The 24,031-nt window shown below is 35.7% G+C and overlaps 1 protein-coding gene across 5 annotated transcripts in view; it reads right to left on the bottom strand.

Moving 5' to 3' along the window:
* The window catches only part of LOC109594134 (neural-cadherin), a 391,736-nt gene that overhangs the window by 298,898 nt on the left and 68,807 nt on the right, over window positions 1–24,031 (bottom strand). For 4 of the 5 annotated variants that reach the window (XM_049966120.1, XM_049966123.1, XM_049966122.1 and 1 more), the window contains exons 3-10: window positions 12,417–12,855; window positions 9,645–9,861; window positions 8,569–9,588; window positions 8,303–8,494; window positions 4,584–4,774; window positions 2,609–2,798; window positions 2,184–2,366; window positions 670–859 (exon numbers count right to left, since the gene is read on the bottom strand). In XM_049966120.1, the coding sequence (XP_049822077.1) occupies window positions 670–859; window positions 2,184–2,366; window positions 2,609–2,798; window positions 4,584–4,774; window positions 8,303–8,494; window positions 8,569–9,588; window positions 9,645–9,861; window positions 12,417–12,855 (2,622 nt within the window). Of the gene's footprint in view, window positions 1–669; window positions 860–2,183; window positions 2,367–2,608; window positions 2,799–4,583; window positions 4,775–5,669; window positions 5,861–8,302; window positions 8,495–8,568; window positions 9,589–9,644; window positions 9,862–12,416; window positions 12,856–24,031 lie in introns of all 5 variants that reach the window. The other variant, XM_049966121.1, reaches the window with a different exon arrangement.

Genomic DNA, 24,031 nt, shown 5'->3' with positions numbered 1-24,031 from the left:
ATGTATTTTAATTGATTTATTATTATGATTCAAAATTGAAAACTACAGAAAACTGTAAAAGGTTATTGTAGTTTTTTGCATATTTTAATTATTTTTTGTAATATTTATAATAATTATGTAATTTTTATAATAAATTTAAAATATGACAGTAACAAAGGAAAATTTAAAAAATAATCGAGTGAATAATTTATTAAATTATGGTCCAATATTTGAGAAACACCATGTATTTTTTGAATTTATGATTAAATATATATAACATCCTCTTAAATGTGATTATTTTTATTAATTTATACTATGATTTACAGAAAACTGTAAAGGATAATTGATGTTTTCTGCATGTTTCAATCATTCATCATCATATCACAAAATATGTTAATGTATAATTAAATGTGATTACTTTTATTGATTTATACTAGGATTCAAAATTTACAGAAAACTGTAAAAGATAATTGTAGTTCTCCGCATATTACTTTCCAAATTAAAATAAGAAAGACACAAAAAGATTAGATATTAATTAGAACGTTTCCAATTTCTAAAACTAACCACAAAGACCACTTCATATTAAAATTCCATGGCCTCCCGGTGAAATTGTTTTTTCGGTGACACTTTATCGATTCAAAAACTTGCGTTTAATAAAAAAATATATATATAAACTTAAATTAAACTCACCGGAATTGGGTTCGTTGCCGCTGTTGGGCCTGGCGGAGGGTGCCCCATCCCTTGCCTCGATCTCGAGCGCGTACGCTCCCTGCTTCTCCCTGTCGAACACGACCTTGGTGAACACCTCGCCCGTTTCCTTGTTAATCTCGAAGAAATCCTTGCCCTCGTTCCGCGGCGAATCCACTATGTAGTAGTACACCTATGAGACAGGGGGAATGCGGTTAATAAAAAGACGGGCTACGGGAATGAATAACAAGTCTGGAGGGTCTCGGGCACGATCTTTTGCCGCGTCCCGGGACCTCGGAAATTAAATAAATAATGCGAGGAGTTTTCTCGTAAATCTGCCCGTTCGTTAATGCGGGAACGGTTCAAGATTGAAACAAAAAAAATAATGGTCCATCAAAGGTGAAGTCTTGGCTGTCATTTCGAATGAAACACGAAGCCCTTTTTGTTTCCCGGTTCGTAATTTGTCTCGTTTAATTATTGAACACACTAGCCTAGATCTTTGATGAATGCATTTTGCCCACCGACGTAATTAAATCCAATTTGCAAATTTACTGGAGTGTTCAATTATCTGTGGTGCGGTTAAAAAGAATTTCTTAATTAAAATCGAGGATCGAATTTACCCAATACAAAATAAAAGTGTACGAGGAATCTTATTCCCAGTGGAGGTAATATAAATATGGCAAATAATTCAAATCCTATGTCGTTACGCTCAAGCACATCATAAAGATTTTAAAATATACTGCAACGACTGGCAATAAAATCTACCCCATACTATCATAAACAGTCTAAATGACACGAGAGTTGAGAATAAACAAGAATGAAAAGTTGGTCTGATAAATGCTGAGTTTAACTTGCAGAATTCAATTTGGTACACATTTCTCCACATAAGATTATAGCAAGGGAAAATTTATGGCCAGCAACTTTTAAAACAGATTAAAATCGAACGATCGACTCAGCATTTATTGGGTGTTGTAAAATGTATCATTTTGTGTGATCTCAAATTAAACGGTTCTTGGATTAAGAGTAAATGCAGGGAAAAGTTTAATTGACTGTTGTAAAGTTCCTTGATGCGAGGATGATACTAATTAAGTGCGATAAAAAATTACTATTCAGTTGTAAAGGAGTTACAAAGTTGAATAGTTCCTTTGAGGAGGTTTTATCTCATTAACTATGTTTTTGCAAGGAACAATACCATTTCTTTGTCCTCCAAGACATGGGTTTTAAAATTACAATAGGAAATGTAATTAATGTGGCGAAGTGGGATAATTAATGAATTATTAGTTTTGTGTCATATTTTTACTCTTGGAATGGTATGAAAAGATTGAAGACGTATTCCTCAAAAGCTCTCGTATGCTTTTGCACCTCCCCCCAAACTTCCCCCTTTATCGCATCCTATTTGCATTCAATTAACGAACAACGACCGCAAGGAACGATCTCGAACGTAACCGCACAAAGTGATCCGCTCCCATCAAAACTTCACCTTTGACGCCTCGCTCTGTACCACCCTCTTAACTCACTTGGTTATTGGGGAACGTCCCGTCCTTGTCTATGGCGTTGACCTGGGTGACTTTGGTGCCGATCGGCTCACCCTCCAAAACCGTTTCCTGTTCTCTTTCCGTGAACAGGGGTATTTCGTCGTTCACGTCCTCCAGCTGGATGTAAACGATGGCCTCGGACGCGAGTTGTTGGGCACCGTTGTTCTGAAAAATAATAAAAGAAAACGCGGGGGATGCAATTAAAAACACGATCGGAATACGATTGGGTTTTATCGCGGGTGCAGCTGCTTTTAAAGTGAATTGGGAGCAATGAATGTGCACGGAAGGTATTCGTAGTGAGTGCCGCCCTAAAGTGGTGTTGCAGCTTGAATGTTAAAAGGGGGTTTCATTTAAATAAAGAACTGAAGAGGGCTTTTTCACAGGAAGTAAATAATGGTCCAACTTACTTCAACACGGATGGTCAGGTTGTACTCCTTGATGGTTTCATAGTCCAGTGGGTGATTGACCTTGATGTCGGCCCAGGTGAATCCGTTTTCGGGTCTTTGTTGCAGATAAAAGGTGTGAAACTTGTTTGTTTGGGCGGTGGAGCCGGGCATCAACCGGTAGAAGACAGTGGGGTTATTTTCGATGCCGGAGCTAATAGAGAAACAATATTGAAACGGACATCCAGCAAAGCCACTCGTTTGTTGAGCGTTTCGCTTTCTTTTTGATAACGCTACAAAATACTATCACGTGGTGGCGTTCAAAAAGCAAAAAAATCGATCTCCAAAATTCATGGCTTACAAAAATATGGATCAGCCACATGCAAAATAATCGATTGAGGCTTCGTATGTTGCCGAAAAAGTTTAACAAAACCAAAAGACAGGCAGGTGTTTTGAAAAGATTTTATAAAAATTTATGGACCTTTAGTTACGGCAGGTCTGTAAAAAGTTTTTCAGCAACAAAAACGACGATTGAAGCCCAAAAATTTTAGATGCACATGCAACCATCGAGTCTATTCTATCGTCGACTTATGAGTTCGACATCCATAAACCAAAAAATTTACTTACTAATTTACATGTTCCAAAAGAATATATTCGTCTAAAATTGACTACGAATAACCATGAACATGCCCAATCAAAAAACGATAATAAAAAAAAAACGTATGGATGTCGACACAAAAAAACATAAGTACCTTCATCGACTTGATATGTCGATTTATCTAGAAGGATATGCAACAAATGTTGCAGGATAAAAACTACCAATCGACCTTGACAAACCGAAAACTTCAAAAATAAATATCTCCGGTTTATCAAAAGCCCATTGCACTTGATGAATGAAGGATGTAAAGGATGAACATGATGTTTATCTTACAACACCTGTGGCACATCAAGCTAAACCAATTCGATGATAAAATTACATTATTCAATAAACCTAAAACTAGAAGTTGATGGTATGGTGACGTTTTTGGATAAAAAAAAGGTGAGCTCTTAACCGAATGTTGTTGAGTGATGCAAGTTACCCTTAGCCCCAAGCCATGTGAGAAGTTATTTGCGTGTTGTGCAGATGTCAACAACATTCAGTACTCATCGTTTTTCGGGAGAGATACAAAGGATGAAAGGACGACTACACACCCACAGCTACGGGAAAGGTCTGATACACTGGCTTGAAATTTTGACAGTCGGTTTTTGCTGTTCGTACCATGTGGATTACCCAACTTCACGCCGGGTCAATTACTCTTTAATTAAAGCCAAACAACTCAACCAGTGGCGGTGAAATTGGGTAACAGGTTCATGGTTGATGTTTTGACGCAAGAGACCAGAGCAGAACGTGCAAACTCTGATTAATAATAATAATAATAATTTTCGTTTTTGGATGAAGCGTGCACAAACAGACGAGATGTGCCGTGCAGCCCTCGTGCTGGCTCCCACGGTCAGCACCACACTGAATTAAATTAATACTGATAAATGTTTTAGACGCAGCACTGTCGTACCGATCCTGCAATACAAAACCTCCACCTCCAACCTAAAAAAAACTGACCTAAAATTTATAAGGTATGAAGTCGAAGGTGGGAAGTTTAAGATTGTAGGACACATTCCAAGTGAGATTATCTGTAGTACATCTTTAACAGATATGCATGATTATTGATTACAATATTACAACGTTAAAGAGTACAATACACGTAATGGAAGCCTAACCTAAATTAAAACAGTTTTTATTAATGCCTTCTTAGATCTGTAATCTTCTTATTGTTATCTTATCATCTAATGGGTGATGGAGGCAAAATGCATGTGCAACATAACTGCTTGTTAATAATATGATGATGACAATGCAAACAATACATCATGCACATCGGTAGATGATTGTTCCACACAGAATCCCAGATCGGATTCGAGTACTGATTTGGTGCTCGGTGCTGCAGTCTACATCGGGGGCACAGACCTGGCCTTAACTGACACCACTTTGGCGCCGACCGGGAGGTTCTCCCGGATGAAAATCGGTCCGTAGATTACGTGGTCCCAAACTGGTGGGTTGTTCGCGCGGTCCACCACGTCTATCTGGACCTCCACGGAACGGGATAGGGGAGGGTAGCCTTTGTCTTGGGCGGTCGCCTCCAGCTTGTAGGTCTCGCGCTGAAGGTCGCGCGCAGACGCACAGAAATAATCAAATGTTTTATTTTCGTTGGTTTGGTGGCGGTTTATTGGTTGGTTGTTTTTGTTTTTATTAACTAGTTTGGGGTTGTGGACAACGGTTTTTGAGCCGGTTATCGGAGACGTAGTCGCAGACACTTACCCGATTACCAATTTCGATGGTTTGCCAACCCCAAAACTAAATGGTTTTACTCTAAAATTAGCTTATTTAATCAAACAAGGTGGGCTGAAAAATATAACACAACTTGAGAAATTAATACTGACAGTGTTTGCTGTGTGGAAACTGAGGTGTCCTGCAAAAAAATACATGTTCAAACAGATTTGATGTAGCTTAGACCACCATCAGCTTCCAACGCAGCTTGGATGTTCTGTAACAGAAGGTTCAATCAATTTTGAATATCGACATCGAAATACTTATGTTGCGGCTGCTGTCCCAACATAAGCGTCCCGATTAAATGTTCCTCATCATGCTCTTTAAAATGATGGTAAGCGATCGTCGCAAATAATAAAAGAAGGTGCACAAAAACAAATAATAACACGCATTTCTCAAGTAGGTCATGATACTAAACAAACAAAAACCAAAACCAGAAAAGAAAGGTGCAATCGTTTGGAGTTGACAAATCGAAAATGGCATCGTGACAGTCAGTACAACAATCTCAAATCAGAAAACCAGTTAGAAACAAACATGGAACATATGGAATGTGGTCTGGTAGCATGGACTTCCTTAATTGGCTTAGCCAAGGTCCGGGGCGTTGTGTGGTTCCCCCGATTGTTGTCCCCCCACCCCCGCGCGCCCGTGGACCTTGACGCACGCCCGTCGACGAACTCGTCACATTTTATTTTTTTTTCGACCGCGTTTCGATCAATCGATACAAACCTTGCCTTCAAAGAAGTCACTACTGTACCCACTGTGACATTTTCTTTGATGTGGATGGGGCCGTACAATTCTAGATCCCAGATTGGTGGTTTATTGTTCCTGTCTACAACGTCTAATTCAATGTCCACTTCGGCGTACATTCCAGCGTTGCCTTTGTCGATGGCACGCACCCGCAGCCGATACCTGTCTCGCTGTATATATATGGGCACACGGTGAGGTCAGGTCAGGACAAAATCAAACATAAATAACACTCAATCAACGAAACTAGTTTTTTTAAAAGATCTTTTTTATGCAACGGAAAAAATCATATATAATAACTCAATCACACAACAGAAACAACAACTCAAGATCAAAATTTAATAAAATGGTACCACCAACAGTTTTTGGCGGGAGTTCTCTATGTAGACTGTGTTTTGGTACTACTCGATAGCAAACAACGCCTCCAATAAAACTAACTAAAACTAATTATGGTTGTTTTATCTTAAAAGCTCTATTGTATCTATTTTATTGGAATAATCTAACGACAGCTCTAAATTAAGTGACTAAAATACAAGATATATTTGAGGCGATTGTTTACGGTCAACAATAATGGTATAAACATTTCTTTAGTTACAACAAACCTAATACAAGCAATTGTCACACAATTCCTTTATTACTGTCCATGTACCACGACGCTATTCCAATTTTATTTCTGCCACTTTCAACCTAAAAAACTAAATTTCTAGGAAATTATTACGCATACAGATCTACGCAATAATTTCGCGTCTCTAAAAGGCGCCAATATGTCAAAAAGAAACCAGACAACTCAAATGAAAAGGTGCATATCGAAATCAAATGTAAAAGAAACAAAATTTTGTCGGATCCCGGGATATAATGCCAATCTGAAAATTAACCCTTATATACACATGCACTGTAAAAAAGTCTCATTATGTACAAAAGTCTTCAGTAATTACTACATTTATCTGTGCCATTATTGATCACAATGCCAAAACACAGTCTTCAAAAAAAGAAACATAAACAAAATAACGGTCGAGGTCAAAATGTATCTCAGAAAAAAAAATGTCGATACACCTCATCAAAAATACCAATGGCTGTACAAAATCTAGCACTTTACTTCCAAGTACCACAATTGTACCATTTGGAACCATTTTACTTACTGGATAACATCCCTGTTTCCATTGGACGGTGTACAGTTAACAGAAAAAAGTGCAATTAAATCAAATTAAAAGTATATCGTCCCATCAGTCAGCCATACAAAAGTCACACCGAAAAGTTTACAAGCAGAAAGTACCTAAGGCATATTAATAGAAGAATCGAATTAACAAAAATTGGAAGATTTTATTAAAAACTAATTTATGTTATTATCAAAAGTCAACAAATTTTATTTAATATGATCAATACATACTAATTTACTAATTATCATGGATTGTTAAGATTTAAAAATGATTTAGTTGTTTAAAAATTTAGCAAATATGGCTGACTGATTAAAGATCATAATAATATAAAAAACGAAACAAAAATAAAACTTTTTAAGCAGGCAATGACATGCAAAAAAAGTTATCAAAAAACACGTGGAGGGGCGGGAGCAAGGATGTGCAAAAAGTTTTATTTTTTTTTTTTCTTGACCGCATCGTTCGTCTTACTGTTTTCATTTATGGAAAAACGACCTTCAAAAAAACGGATGGACGTTTGCACGTGTTTAAAGGCTATTTCGTAAACTCGATTACTGGTTAGTACGCCGCCCCATTCACAAGTTAAAAATGTCACAATGTCATTGGAGCGGGGCAGGAGCGGGCCGTTGCCCCCCCGGGTGTCAAAAATGGCCCCTCCTGCTCCGCCACTGACCAAAACTGGGAAAATTAGTCTCATGTCGGGGGTCCACTCTCCTGCAAAAAATCACTCAAAAATCACATCACAGGCTCAAAAATGGCATATGCGACGCACCAAAAATTAACGAGAGAAAAACTCAAAAAGTCGCCGAGGGATTGAAGGGGTTGTATATATGTATGTAAAAATTGCACACAGGATCGTTCCGGGGGCCTAAAAAAATTTCGATCGGCCTCTGGGGTAGCACCTGGCACACAAAAATAAAAACAAAACAGCTCGTGGCTACTCCAAAATATAGAGAGAATAGGTTTGAATAGAGTTTGTTAGGCCAAGGGCGCACACAAAAATTTCGCCAAGCGTCAAGTCCACAAAATCATCGTTTAAACTCTTCTTGACACAGCTGACATATTTGGAACAAGCTTGTCGCTTGGCTTAATACTGGCCCTTGGTCTGGTGAATATACAAAAAACGTAAAACGAAAAAACAAAGTACAGTAAAGTACTGATAAACATGTTATGCAAGGTGTGCCGTATAAACAAACTCATTGAATAAAGATATATAATAGATCAGTGCAGCCGATCTGGAAGATCGGCCTGTTTTAGCAACTCAAATTAAGGTGCGCTGAAAATGAGGAAATAAGCAGCTATGTCCACTCGTACCTAGATGTCGCTGCGCTGGACACAACCCCTGGACTTCCCTGAAACGTCAATCCACAGCCACGCAATCGCCATTCACGCAAACATACAGTTTCGGTCGTTTGTTAGGTTAATAGTTATCGTTTTCCTAAATGCGTCCTCTATACTTACGTCCAATGGTTTTTTCAGGACGATCCAACCGGATTCCGGTTGGATCTCGAAGTATTCCAAGTCGGCGGGGTTTGAGCCGGCGCTCAGGGTGTAGATGATGGCACCGTTGTTATCGGCATCTTCATCTGAAGCTGAGACGCGGAGGATATTTGTTCCAATGCTGGCGTCTTGTTTTACATTTTCAACGTATTTCTAAAAAGGGCAAATTATCATCAGTTCATGTTTTCTAGGTGCATACTCAAAGTTATTTTACTGGTGGAACTTACTTGTCGGTCAAACAAAGGTGGATTATCGTTGACATCAGTAATTTCAACGGTAAAGGAACAAACACCCTCCAAAGATGGTTCACCCTGATCCGTAGCCTTTACAGTCACGGATACAAATTTGCCATCGTCTCCCTCACGATCAAACACTTTGTTGGTGGAAACTTCTCCAGTCTCCTCATCCACCGTGAACTTTGTTCCTTTTTGATTAGGTTGCTGCACGATGGAATACTTGACTTGTCCGTTAACACCCTTATCTTCGTCCACTGCATGTACTTTAATGACGGGAGAACCGTTGGGAGCTCCTTCCTCCACTTTAGGATAATACGTGCCACAATCCTTGAAGATGGGCTTGTTATCGTTGACGTCTGTGATGAATACCACAACCACGGCTGTACTGGTGTGAATCGTGGCGTCTCCATTAGCACAACAGGCTCCATCATCCATAGCAGTCACGTTCAACTCGTACTTGTCACGATCCAAAGAGATACCTTTGCTGTGCAACCGAATTACACCGGTAATTTCCTCAATGACGAACTGGCCTGAACTTGTGCCGCCTCCAACGAACCCAAACCTGACGTTGTCACCGTCTTTGTCGCTCGCCACTACTGTTGTAACAAGGGTGTTAGGGCCAGCATTTTCGTCTACGTTTGGCGTGTACACTTGTTGGGAGAATTTGGGTTCTTCGTCGTTCTTGTTTTTGGTGTAAACTCTGACAGTGGCAGTGCCAGTTTTGGCTGGTTCTCCCTTGTCTTTGGCCGTTACCACGAACTCGTAATAGGCGTTGTTGTTGTCGGCGTCCAGTTGTTTGTTGTTAGAAATAATACCGCTTGGGTCAACGCTGAAATGATCATCTGAGACCAGATATTCGATTTCTGCGTTTGTTCCACTGTCTGCGTCCATTGCTTTGACTTTAAGGATGCTGGTTCCTGGAGGAATGTCTTCGTCCACATTGTGCGCCTGGTAATCTGGCAGTTCGAACTTTGGAGCGTTGTCGTTTACATCCGTAACTCTTATGGTTAACTAAAAAATGATAATTGTAGTAAAATTAGTCGTGTTAGGTCAAGTTAGGTACTTACTTCAACGGAAGTTGAGAAACCTCCTGAGTCCTCAGTGGCGGTCACGACAAGTGAATAAACGTGCGGTTGCCTCAAATCCTCAAAATCGAGCTCTTTGGCCAGTTTCACAATGCCGGAAGTGGGTCCTATGTTGAAAGTTCCTGCGCCTTGTCCTTGAGCCTTTAAGGTGTATCGAATTTCCCTGTCGGCGAACGATTTAGCCTTCACCGAGATTATGCTGAAAGGCAAAGGAAGATTAGTGTTTATTTTCGACTATTGCCACCGAATTGTGTACAAAAATGTCAAGGTGAACTTAACAAATGATTTATAACATAATTATTGTGTAAATATGTGTTGAATATAATGGGGAACTGTTCGTTATTAATGTAAGTATTTAAGCAACATTGTACAAATGTTTTTGTGACATGCGAAAGATTAATGTACTGGTAACTTTTGTTAGACGTCGGAATCCATAAATTAAAGCCAATCAACTCGGAAAGTACGATAACGAGGAGGAATTTTATATTAAGGGGGAAGTTATAGATTGCATAGTTTTTCGTTTGAACATAATCTTCAACCGACCGCGTTTATTCGGCGTACGGGGTTCGCGTTCCTCAACCCCCAAGTCGTTAATAAATTGGCCGGCATTGTTTTTCACGAAACCACGACAAAATTAGATCTATTTTTACTCGTCCCGCAAAAATGTTTTATCGATTAAACAATTTCCTCAACGACTCGTTCCCGTTGTAATTTCCAAATGGAATTTTAAAGGGGGTAAGCGATAGACGAAAAATCGAGTCAGTCTAGACGTAAGAAATATATTGCCGTCAATTCACAACACGCACGCTACATATTTTTAAAACTTGCCACAACCGAGGAACATTTAATAAAAATAAACCGGCCAATGGAAATAATGAAACTTGGAGGAATGGGCTTATTGAGAGTTTTTTGTATAGGGGACCTTTTTGTGTTCGGCCCAACTAATGGCCGTGAAAAAAATATCCAATTTTTTCGTCCAAGGATTACATTGTTTCTTATTAGTTTTATCACACGTAGGATATTTTTTAATTAGTTTTTACACAAATCCCGTAAATATGAGGCATATAATTAATGAAAACATTATAAAGAGTATAATATGTATAAAATCATTTAAATGCAAATGTTTTATCGGTGTTTTTAATTAAAATTTGGTGCGTTTATTGTTTTGAATTTATTTGTTCCATGAAAATTAAAACAAGCACCGCACACAGTTCAATTTAAAGATATGCATTTATAAATGGATTGATTATGAAAGTTTGTTGTTGCAGTGCTAATTAAACGAATTTGGGTTTTGTCTCTAGTGGACAGTTTTTATAAAATTTGTTGATTAAAACATTAATATTGTCATCAACAGCTTTATAATGAGTAAATGAGATCATTTTCTTCTTAGAAGGGTGCTTGGAACAGCACCAATGTATTGATTTTGTTAAAAGTTTTTAATTAGTGCGGAGACAATAAAATCATAAATATTAAAATTAAATGAATAAATAAATATATTATAAACACTAAAATATGCATAAAATCGTTTAAATATGTGCATTGATTGTTTTAAATTTATTTTATTCATAAAAAGAAGCATTAAAATCAATTTAATTGAAAGATATTCATGAATTAATCATAGAAATTCAGAGTTGAATGAAATAAATTTAGATTTTATCTCTAATGGTCAGTTTTTATCAACAAATTGGTATTTTGTTGATTAAAATACGTTAAAAAGAACTAAACATTGTCATTAATTAATATGTTCATTCTAAATCCTTCTTCTGATTTCCCACAGTTTTAGTCTCATAATTGGGACCTTAATAAAATTCTTTTATGTTCTGGACAATTCCTTAAAAAATCAAATTGGTATTTTGTTGACTAAAATATGTGAAAAAGAACTAGATTTATTATTATTTACATTGGCATTAAATAATATGTTAATTCTGAATCCTTCTTCTGATTTTTGTACAATTTTAGCCTCATACTTGGGACATTAAATAAATTTTTTTATCTGATGATTTGTTTTTTATTAATTTTATATTTTTAATTAATGCAGGACAGCCATTTAATTTCTGCACACTAGTTACAATAAATTCATAAATATTAAGTTAAATGAATAAATAAATTGTTACGTTATAAACAATTAAAATATGTATAAAAACCATTTAAACACGTGGGTCGACTGTTTTAAATTTATTTGTTCCATGAAAATTAAAACAAGCATTAGAATTAATTTAATTGAAAGAGATTCATGAATTATTCGTAGAAGTCAGTGTTGAATAAGACAAATTTAGGTTTTGTCTCTAATGGACAATTCATTAAGATATAAATTGGTATTTTGTTGATTAAAATATGTTAAAAAGATCTAAATTTGCTAATATTTACATTGACATTAAATAATATGTTTATGCTGAATCCTTCTTCTGATTTCCTACATTTTAGCCTCATAATTGACCTTTATTAATTTTTTTTGTCTGATTATTTTTTTTTATTACTTTTATTTTTTAACAAAAAACATAGAACAGGAGTTTAAATTCGACTATAATAACTTAACTTAATAAATATTAAGTTAAATGAATAAATAAATACATTATAAACAGTAAAATGTGTATAAAACCATTCAAATACATGGGTCGATTGTTTCAAATTTATTTGTTCCATGAAAATTAAAATGAACATTACAAACAATTTAATTAAAATATCATAAAAGAACGTTGCTGTATTAAACAAATTTACGCTTTGACTCTTATGGACAAATAATAATATACTTACTCTGAATCCTTCTTTTGATTTTCCGGAATCTCAGCCTCATAGCTGGGCATGTAAAACTGCGGCGCCCTCTTGCCACCGACAATCGACAGCCGCTCCTCCGGCGTCGATTGGAACCTCCTGTCATCCACCCTTCCGTTCTGATCCTCAGCCTTGACGTAAAGCACGTACTCCATGTCGAGCTGGAAGAGATCCGTTCCTCTGGTCCTGACGACGCCCGATCGTTCGTCCACCTCGAATCGTCCTCCGGTACGGTCCCTGACGATGAAATAGTGGATGTTGTGGTCCGTGTCCGGATCCCTGGCTTGGAGGGTAAACACGGGGGTGTTTGGGGGTGCGTTGAGCTGTACCACCGCCTGCATGGGCAAGGGACGGTTGATGAAGTAGGGCGGTTCATCGTTGACGTCTCGCACATGGATTATGACTCTCTGGTTGTCGGTGTCTGAAACGGAATTGTGCGTGTTTTAAGCCCCGGGGACGATATTGATAGATTGGGTCTTTTGAGATGGGAAAAGTAAAAACAAGTTACAGAAAGATTGGGACAATCGTCGCACGGCGGCAAACTCATTCGTTTTAATTTGACACTTTTACTTTTTTCCTTCCCTCTTCTTTAGTTTGTTCTTTTATTTATTTCGAGGGCGAAAAAAAGTTTTTAAACCGCCGACAACCGATTGATTACGGGTCGAAAAGAAAGTTGCCAATGATTACGGTTGCTCAAGTTGCGGACAATGGTCCACGATGCCGCAACATGCTAAATTAATTACGAGTTTCGGATGGGATAAAAATAAATCGGGGAAAGTTTGCGATTATGTGACGTGCATGGTTATGATTTGTTGATTGGAAAATTTTCAATTTTACGTCGGCTATAATTTACTGATTGTATCGTCAGCAACATGCCACACAAAAATGGTTAATAAAAAACATGAAAACAATAAAAACAAAGGCCAATCAATAACGCCATTTAATTATACTTACATTTCAGTCCTGTAGTCAAGGGAAAGCATGAAAAAAGACAACAAACCATTAACAACACGGTTAATGTACAAAGTTATTAAGTAAATTCATGTTTAGGTTCGTAACTCTTTTTAAAATGTATTACAGAAAGATAACAGCAATAAAAATCCGGAGTTTGCACACGACAGATTTTTCAAATTTTATCGAAAAATCAGGCGAATGTTTATTAAATAAATCAGGGACGTTAAAATTTTACGCAGTCATAAATTACACAGCACGGATTGTTTAAAGCTCTTGTTGTAACATGATTTAGCGATTTTAATATTACACAAAACAATCATGTAGTAATATAATTAATAATTTCACGAACGGCGTTTCAATGGATTTAATTTACCGACTAATGTTTGATGTTTCAATAACTTTGTCAGCCCATTTGTCAGTCTAATTTTTATAAATTATTAACGGCGCCGCATCCACTGGGGCTTTATTTAAAGTTCATCGCCGGGGACAATTCGTTTGAACATATCCGAGGATATAAACCCGTCCGGCATTTTGTCAAGCTTTATACAACTAAGACGTTAAATTTTAGATGAAATCTGGCCGCATTTATAAGGGTTAAACGTAACGTTACTGGAGCGTGGCTAAACGGATAATATCATGGTGGATGACGCAAGATTTTCTGCATTTTAAACTTCAAATATATGAAATTGGAGTGCCGCAAATGGAGATGAATCTGTTCGGAGTGCTCACACGGATTAAGTTCCCGGTTTTAATATCCGAATATTAAATTAAATCGACGAACGAAAGCGATAACTTACTGATAACGGCGTTATTGAGTTTCCGGAAGCCGGAACAAACGTACGAAAAGACAGGCGACGATAAATAAATATTACAATTTGAAACGGCGCCAAAATCGTAAGGACGTCTATTTTATCCGATGTGAGAAACCGCACCACGAACGAAATATCTCAATACAAAAACATGTGTGTTGGAAAATTGTCAAATGTACTACGACTTTATGTGTTTTAACCGCCTGTTTCGGTCTTAAAAAAAAGGAGGCGAGAAAAGCCTCGGGAGTTAAACAAATTAGCTTTGGCAAAGTCAAAGAAATTAGTTCGACCAAACAGAAATAAATTCGAGTCTCGGCGGGACGTTTTTAAAAACTCACAGGAAATTAGTGATTCAGTAGTTTTGAACCCCATTTATAATTCACATCAGTCTGAGTGAAATGTTTCACATCCTGCAACCAAAACATCCATCCATTTTTGAATGTTGCTGACGTGAAAGGTAATTTTCTTCACAATTAATTCGGGCGCCTAGGCCCCGCTAAATTTATAATGCCGAAACGCTGTTTAATTATAAGTTAATACCGAAATAACGCTCCCATTCACTCGCCTACAATGAGGCCCCATAACTCACTACTCGACTTTCCTCCATTCCCCCGAAGAAATAAGTCTTCGCCTCCATTGTTTCGATTTAAACTTTGGCTTTGGTTAGTTGACGACCCGTTGACATTTACAACGGTTTTTCAGTGAGGTGATTAAATTGAATTCGGTCGACGATAAGGAGCTTTGATCCTGGAAACATTATTTAGTTGTTTGGGTGAAAAAGCTATGCTGTGTAAACTCCCTGTTTTGCGTTTGATCGGAATCGCTTTGATGGTGGTTAATTAATAAGCACCAAACCGGCGGATTAACGGAAAACATGTACGTGTAATTAATTAACAATCGTGTTTGAATTATATTAACCAATAAATTGGGAGCTTCCGGACAAAAGCTAATTGGATGCCGGACGAAGACATATGTTTCTATTATTTATCTTTAAAATAACTTTTATTTAACTAAATTATCACCATCAACAACAACAACAAGAGAAAGATCCTTGGAATTCAGCCTCAAATTTGATTTCCTCTTCAAGAAGAACGAAAAAAATAAATAACAGTCATATGGAGCAAATGGTAGATGAGGTAGAATTTCTCATTTAACATTTTAAAGCTTCTTTTGAGTTATCTAAGGCAAAATGTGGTGTTGGGTTGTAATGAAAAAGCAGTACTACTCTTCTATTAACAAAAGACGAGTATTTTAGTATGTGTTTCATGACCTTGATCAATTAGCTGATTGACTGATCGCTTGGCCAGTTATCAAAACCTTTCCACCAACGGGACTTATTTTAAGAACTGTTTTACCAGATTTAGAGGAGTATTGAAAATTGTCAAAAATTCTAAATATTCCTTTGAATTTCTAAGGCAAAATATGGTCTTGGGTGATCACGAGAAAACAAAAAACTTTTCTATTGACTAGAGTCTTTGAATGGGTTTTCCGTGACCATGAACACTTTGAGAGTTGTAGACATCTACATTGATTGTTTGACCTCTTGTTGAGTATTCAATATGTTAAAATTTCATACGCAGTTCACTATACTGTCGTTAAGACTTATTTTAAGAGTTATTTTACCTTGTTTACCATCTTCAACCGGATGCCCAGGCCAGTTACAATTGATGTAGAGGAAATTGAAAAATATTCCTTTGAGTTTGTAATGCAAATATGGTGTTGAGTTGTCATGAGAAAGCAAAACAGTTTCTCTATTGACTAAATACAAGTCTTTGAGAGGGTTTTTGATGACCTTGTACAATTTGATACTGATTGATTAAATATCCAATTTTGGGACCCAAATCTGTTAGATTTTACTGGGAAACCTATAACTCCAGATGGTAAGAACTTTTTCCCAATGGCACTAGAAGTAAACCAATGTTTGTGGAGGCCAATGGAAAACCTGTTTCTTAATGAGATATCAGTTATATTAGACGAAAGATATGATGACACACCGCTTTATTTATACTCAGAGGGCAATGCTATATCTGGCCCAGACAGCAGCTCATTTATTGTAGGACCAGGTGGTAAGCCCATTACTGATTATGTCAAGCCGATATACCGAAAACGTAATTTACATTTTCCCGTACTCAATATGTACATCGATTAAAAATTCGATTATACTCAACTCCCAATCAAATAAGTCATGCCCGAGTGTTTGCAAATCGCTGTTTAACGATAAATACTTAATTAACTACAAAAACGGACAGCGATGCAAATTAATCGATAATTGGCCGATTCGTCAAAGGTCCACGTTTAAATTAATTAAAAGCGACCGATATTTTAATTTGGACTACCTCGCTTATCCCGTACCCCGTTAATTGTGTATTCAAATACAATTGCGCCACGTCAACAGTTTTTGTTTTAATTGCAAAATTATTTTAGAGAGCTTCGAACAAGCTGCGCTTAATGAACGTGATGCGCGAGCTTTTGAGGAACGGCCGTGTTATAGTGCGGATGGTTTTCTTGTTTTCGAAATTACAATATTTTGCATGTCGTATAATAATAATGGGAATCCCGGCTCGTGTATACGTTTCGGGGCCGGGTCTCGTTTCAGTTTATTAAAATACCCCGGGACCGTTTAAAATGTTGATTGTATCGCTTGCAGACAAGTAAATTAGATTCCCAAATAAAACTAGTCGGGAACGAAGGCGGGCGAAGTTTTCTCCATTGTTTCTTTGATGCATTTGTTCTATAAAATATGAACGGCCGTGGTGGTATCGCCATGGTAACAGGTTATTCCCGATAGATCGAAAAATTCTTATCTCGAACAACGTACAATCAAATTTTCCACTAAATAGAACTCTTGTTAACTTGAATTTCCTCAAGGATTACACGACAATCCTTTTTTTCCTCCGCTCGCCCTCCCCCCAATTCCCTCGAACGTGATGCACGGAACTAAAACTAGTCCTTAATACTTTTGCCTGGTTTCTCTTTTAAACCAACACATATATCTCCACTATCCTCGGTGGAATTGGGGGGAGATGGCTTTTTATTCCTCCAATAAATTGCCAGACATAAACAGATTAACTCGGGAACGGCAAAACCAAGACGGGACGGTCGCGACGGATGAAGGGACAAAAAAATTCAGTTTAAAAACGTCACATAAATTATTATCGGGCCGGCAAATTTGAATCAATTCCGATTTATGCGCGCCCTTATTCGATTTACATCATCCAAATAAATTATGTATTTTTTGCTTTGCATTTAGATGTCCAATTTTGTTTCAGATGAATTGATTACAGCCCTCTAGATCAATAGTGGGGTGCACACTGTAAGTAAATTTTCTCTCATAATTCAAAGAGCTTCTGATTCAACAGTAAGTTACACATATTAATCAGTAATTTCCATTAAATAATGAGTTAAGTTCTAGTGATTTATAAATAAGTCAGTCATAAGTAATCTACTTTGGTTGATCAGCTAAATTTTATTGATTGTTCAGCTAATTAAACTATAAAATCTACTGATCAGTGATTTTCTCTTATGAATCAGAAAGTTCCACTGATTAATCAGTACAATTTCAATGGTTGATCAATTTAATCCAGTTTAGTGATAAATTGGTCAAATATTTCTACTGACTAAATTCCACTGATTGATCAGTAAATTTCACTGTTTAACAGTAAGTTCTTCTGATTAATCAATAAGTTTCACTGATTGTTCAGTATAATTTCACTGATGAATTAGCCAAATTCTACTGATTAATTAGTAACTTTCACTGATTAAACATTAAGTTCCTCCGATTAGTAACTACGTTCCAATAATTGATCAATATAAATTCTGTAATCAGTGTATTGATTAACCAGTTGTTCAAACTTCTGAAAGAAATAGTAGAATTTTCACTGATTCTGACTTAGAATGTGGTTAATGATTTAGTTCCACTGTTTAAAAGTTCCTCCGATTAATCAGTAAGTTTCACTGATTGTTCAGTATAATTTCACTGATGAATTAGCTAAATTCTACTGATTGATTAGTATGATACACTGATTAAACACTAAGTTCTTCCGATTAGTAACTATGTTCCAATAATTGATCAATATAAATTCTGTAATCAGTGTATTGATTAACCAGTTGTTCAAACTTCTGAAAGATATAGTAGAATTTTCACTGATTCTGACTTAGAATGTGGTTAATGGTTAAGTTCCACTGTTTAAAAGTAAGTTCCTCTGATTAATCAGTAAGTTTCACTGATTGTTCAGTATAATTTCACTGATGAATTAGCTAAATTCTACTGATTGATTAATATTTTCCACTAATTAAACACTAAGTTCCTCCGATTAGTAACTAAGTTCCAGTAATTGATCAATATCAATTCTGTAATCAGTGTACTGATTGGCCAGTTGTTCAAACTTCTGAAAGAAACAATAGAATTTCCACTGATTCAGATTTAGATTGCGGCTAACGGTTAAGTTCCCGTGAACTTTGCGGCTCAAACATTATGTTGGGTTCACGATCACAACTATTATTGGTAATTCCCTCAACCCCAACCATAGTGCAGCTTTACCCCCGTTTCCAACATGTGGCTAAACGATGCATGAAATGCCTGTGGAAACGCGTGTCAGTATTTGCGGCGCAACGTGCGTTCGCGGGGGACGATTCACCTAAAACTGGTCGCCGGACATAATCAATCTTCGGGCTCCGCTGACCCCGACGTCCGAACAAAACGAGACTTTCTGCTGTCCGATTCCGTGGATCGAGTTTATGTGGGAACTATCGATTCCTGTTTGCACTTTTTGAAATTCGGCGAATGTTAATGGAACAGTTAAACCTGAAGATACAGCGACAAAACCTGGCCACCCAACGTCCTTGGTTGACACACCCGTAACAATAATTTGCGGCCTTGTTGTCGGAGGGTTTGCGGCAGCTGCATGAGTCAAACCCTAATCTGATTAGATACTGACCTAGGAACTTCGGGTCATCCCCGTTGCAAACCACCCCCTCGGCCAACTGATTTTGCGGAATATCCGTGAATATTAACGAAATTTAATTAAAAGTTTCTCTGCCCTCGGTTTAATCACGGACATTTGTAGTGTGTCACTAATGCAGTGTGACAAATTGAAATATATATGTTGTTTACGAATGGGGTAAAACGTCGATGAGGAGTTATATTATTCCGGTTTTATTGGCCCTTTTTGTTTCATTAACGTCTTCGCTGAAAGCGTTTAATTCCATGTTTCAATCAGGCGCAGAAATAAAACAAGGATAAATGGGGGGAAGAGCGTTGAATATTCCATAAATTATAGACGGAAAAGATCAATGAATTTTAATACGATTGTCTAATATGTTGGAGTTTCTAGCGTAGTACAAGCTTGAGGCGATCATTATTCAAATTTATACTGATGAATTTTTAGTATAGGAAAGTGGGTAAAAGGAAAAATGATAATGGCTTAAAAATTCCAATTTTTTCTGGCTAAAATGGAAATATATCACGGCTTAATAATAGTTTGTAGTTTCCCACTATTCTTCCCCTTTTGGATATGGAAATGTGGCCTACAAACCAATTTTTTAATACCAATATATAATCTCCAATATCCATTAAAAATTTGATTAGTGACATCTATCGGACAGTAGCACAATTACTAAAATTTTGATCTTTGCTAATTTTGTTAAAATATTTTCTATTTTATTTAAAAGAATTATACAATTTAAAATTTAAAAAATTGCTTCAATAAAAAATTTTAGAATGTAATTTCTTTTATCTCTGTTGTAACCAATTTTTAAAAAACGAATCCTCTTGTCACATGTTATGGATATAGGACAATTTTAGTTATTTGTTTAATTATGAAAGAACAAAAATGTAGAAGTTTTTAATAAAAACAAATTACACGCTGGCCAAACATTCCTTTAACGACGCAAAATTTAAGCCAACAAATAAAAAAAAGGTCCCCAGTGGAAATATAGAGGTAAAAATTGCAGGAGACTAAATGAAAAATCGATGTTGCATGCGGTGCATGCATGTTCCCCGACAATGAAAGTCTAATTAGCAATTATTGTACTTTTAAAGTGATGCCAGCCTGAAATGCTAAAACATAAATATGTTAGCTGATAACATTTCAAATAAATAACGCAAAGCTTTGCACCCGCCGCCGCAACAATTCTATTCAATGTGTTCACAAAAAATCACATTCGTTTCAACCACCTATAAATCCATGCGATAATCCACTCGTTTTTTTATTATTCGTCTGAGTGCCCGTTTTAAATTAGTACAATGATAGAGCCGCATTAAATAACCATCGATTTCAACTAGCAGGAATTTATCAATGCGACTCTACAACTCGAACAATAAACCACGTGTACATTGAAAATTTGCAGATTTGCTAACAAAAGGCAACAGCGGGGAATTTAGCCGGCGGCCACAAAAACCGAAAAAGTCCGCATCAGTAACAAATCGCCGCTGCCGTGCATCAAAGAAATACTTCGGAACAAAAGCGTACGAACTCGATAACTCTTCGTTTGCATTTTTTCGCATCGAGATCATTCGGACGTACCGTAACAAATCTCCCTTTATTTATCCCACGCTTGATGGATAAAAAACAATATTTTTTTTCAATTAACACTGGACCTGACGTCGGGCCGCTCCTTAGATAATTAATTATGAAACTTCAAATAAACCGAGGATTAATCTCGTGCCGCATTTTTTCGGCGTTCGGCCCCGGCCCCGGAAAATTGTGGAATTTCGACGGTATCGATTTTGCGAGGCCTCCGCTCAAATATTAACTCACTCTCGGATCGGGGCGTAGGTAAGATCCTCGGCTACAGTGACAGTCCACCTGACGTTTTAAGTAATTACGTCTCGGATGGCGTGAATTAAGAATATTGCGACAAACAGGATCCGGGACGGGCGTTTGGGATTTGATTTTTGTGTCAATATGTCAAATTACAGTCTTTGAACGACGATATATCTTTGTTGACATTGAGGAACTATAAAACGATGTTAAATTTAAACTAATTTACTTATAAATTTTGTAGCATTTACTCGAAATTTGATTAGTGGCATCTATTGGACAATAGCACAATTACTTATATATTGACCGTTGCTAATTTTATAAAAATGTTTTTTGTTTTAAGTTTTTTAAATTAAATTCATATTCGTTTTTGTTATTAACTAAAATTACCTACTTTTAGCAATAAAAATCGAAAAATTGAGCTATCGACAACTTTTTTTTCGAAATATTACTACTTGGTGCATTAAGAAGTATATTTTGATCGAGTAAAAAAATAATATTCCCTGAAGAAAAATTAAATTTAAATTTTAATAATTTCTGACCTTTTTGCTTAATTTATTTTATACTATATGTCTTTTTGTCAAAAGTACATAAAAATAGATAATGTAATTTTTTGAAAATTTAACAGCTTTAATTAAATTAAAATCACGTTTAATTTTAACAAAAATTTTTCATATATATATATATATATTTTAATGTTTAAAATTTTAGGCATGACGTAGAACTTGTTGCGGTCAATTGAAAAAATAAAAATTTCCTAGAAAAAAATTAATTTTATATTTTCCTTGTAATTTTCATCAATCTTTTTTTTTGAAAATATTCTACTTTTGATGAATTTAAAATAGGCATAGGAAAAACCTCAAAAATATCAGTATTGCTCAAATTTAAAATTAATATTTCTCTAAGAAATCTTAATTTTTTACTTGATCAAAACATATTCTTATAAATGCAAATAATTTGTATTAGATAATAAGCACATTAAATTGATAGAGAGAATTTTGGACGTTTAGATTTTTTTCTTTTGTATTACGGAAACAATATAGTTTGTATTTTCATTCTCTTATATTACAAAAACTACTTTAAATTACATTAATTAAGCAGTTTATTCAAATCTCTATTATTTCACAATTCCTTCTTTCGCAGACGTAAATAATAAGTGGCATCTAACGGACAGTAGCACAATTAGTAAAATTTTGACAATTACCAAATATATTAAAATGTTCTCTCTTCTGTGGTTTTAAGATTAAATATTAATTAATAGAGGAAATTGAATTGGATGTTAAATTTTATATTTTCTTTTTTATATACTACCAAATCACTTTTATTAAAACACATTAGTGATATTTAACAGACAGAAGTTCAATTACTAAAATTTTGACCTTTGCTAATAATTTTATTGAATATTGAATCTGTTTTAGGTTTTTTAGAATAAGTTAATTTTTGATTTATATTTTTGTTTTATATCATAAAAAATATATCATCTTATATGAGTTAAGTTCATTTAAATTCATATTATTTTACAATGTTACTAAAATATTGACAATTTTGTTAATTTTGTAGTATAAGTAAGTTTAAATTCAGACAATTTAATCGAACGTTAAATGTTTATATATTTTTTTCTTTTTCTAATACGGCAACACTTTTACAAAATTATATTTTATTTAAATCAGGAAAAATAATTAGTGGCATCTATCGGACGGTATCTGAAATACTAAAATTTTGAACGTTGCTACTTTTAATAATGTTTTCTTTTTTATGTTTTAGATCAATCTCAAAGTTTTATGTTGTCATTCTTTTGTATTACGAAAAATGCACAAAGTCACATCACTTAAATTAGTATAGGGAAGTGAACTGAACGTTCAAGCCTTTATTTTCATCTTTTTATATTATGAAATACTTTTATTAAATTATATTAATTAGTGTCACTTAATGGTCAGTAGCTTAATTACCAACACTTTGACAGTTTTAAAATTAAATTCATTTGAAGAACTAAATATTTTCTGTTTTTTAGTTTTAAAATGTCTTAAATTGAATTGTATATTGAGTCTTGTAGTTTCCTCCTCAAATATTTGTTTTAATTGAATTAACCAAGTAGCCTTTTCAAATCCAAGTTGTTTTACAATAATGTTTTGATTCGATTCAATAAATCATTCCACCTCTCGAAACGGCAATACAAACCCTATTGATTACGGAAGCAACGTTCTAACCAAGATTTAGACAAAGGAAACTCGAAATTAACTAGAGTTTGTGCAAGCATTTTAGACAAATATCAAAACTAACTTTGAAGCAACAGGAAAAAGAAGGATAAACACACACAATCCGAAAAGCAAACAAACACGGAAAGCATAAACATTGGCTCGCACCATTCGTCCGGACCATCCGAGAATTACGAGCCGCGTCGACGTCTCCATAAAATCGGTAACGAATTGGCATCGCCATTTTATTTATTATTTTTTTTTTTTTTCGAAAAGCCCCAACTGCGATGCGATAGGACAGGGCAAACAAAAATCGAACGGAACAGTATCGGGGTTCATCTGAAAATGTAAACGGCTGCCCGTAAATTCATGGTGCTTGAACAATGCCGCCTGGCTTTTTTATCAGATGTTTGGCTCTATTACAAACTGGGCCGTCTATTGTGCTTTCATAAATACGGTTGTTAATTAAATGAAGCGGACGAGGATGTAAAGCAAACAGTGTTTTAATCGATGATGATTGAAATTGGAAAAATTATTTGGATCAACACTGATCGGGGGGCAGTTCGGCGTCTGACGTCGAAATGTGCTTTCAGCACAAAGCACAAAAGCATTTTATGTAATTCAATATTAATACTCAAATATCTCCGGTGCAGGCAACTTGTTATTTATTAGGCTGGAACTTTAATAAAAGTCGAGTGGAACGTAACAATAAAACGGCCATTTATTATTCATATTTTCATCAAATGTAAAACTGCCGTGGATCTGGTTTCCTGAAGCTGGGAGCGATGTGAATTTATGACGTCCTGATTGTCACAATGAAAAATGCGGTAATGTTATATTAAAAATGTGTGTCAAGTGATAAAACAAAAAATTAATTG

This window comes from Aethina tumida, chromosome 4 (assembly GCF_024364675.1).
Source record: "Aethina tumida isolate Nest 87 chromosome 4, icAetTumi1.1, whole genome shotgun sequence".
NCBI lineage: Eukaryota > Metazoa > Arthropoda > Insecta > Coleoptera > Nitidulidae > Aethina > Aethina tumida.
The sequence above is the reverse complement of the archived record's forward strand: the minus strand, read 5'-3'. Positions and strand labels throughout refer to the sequence as shown.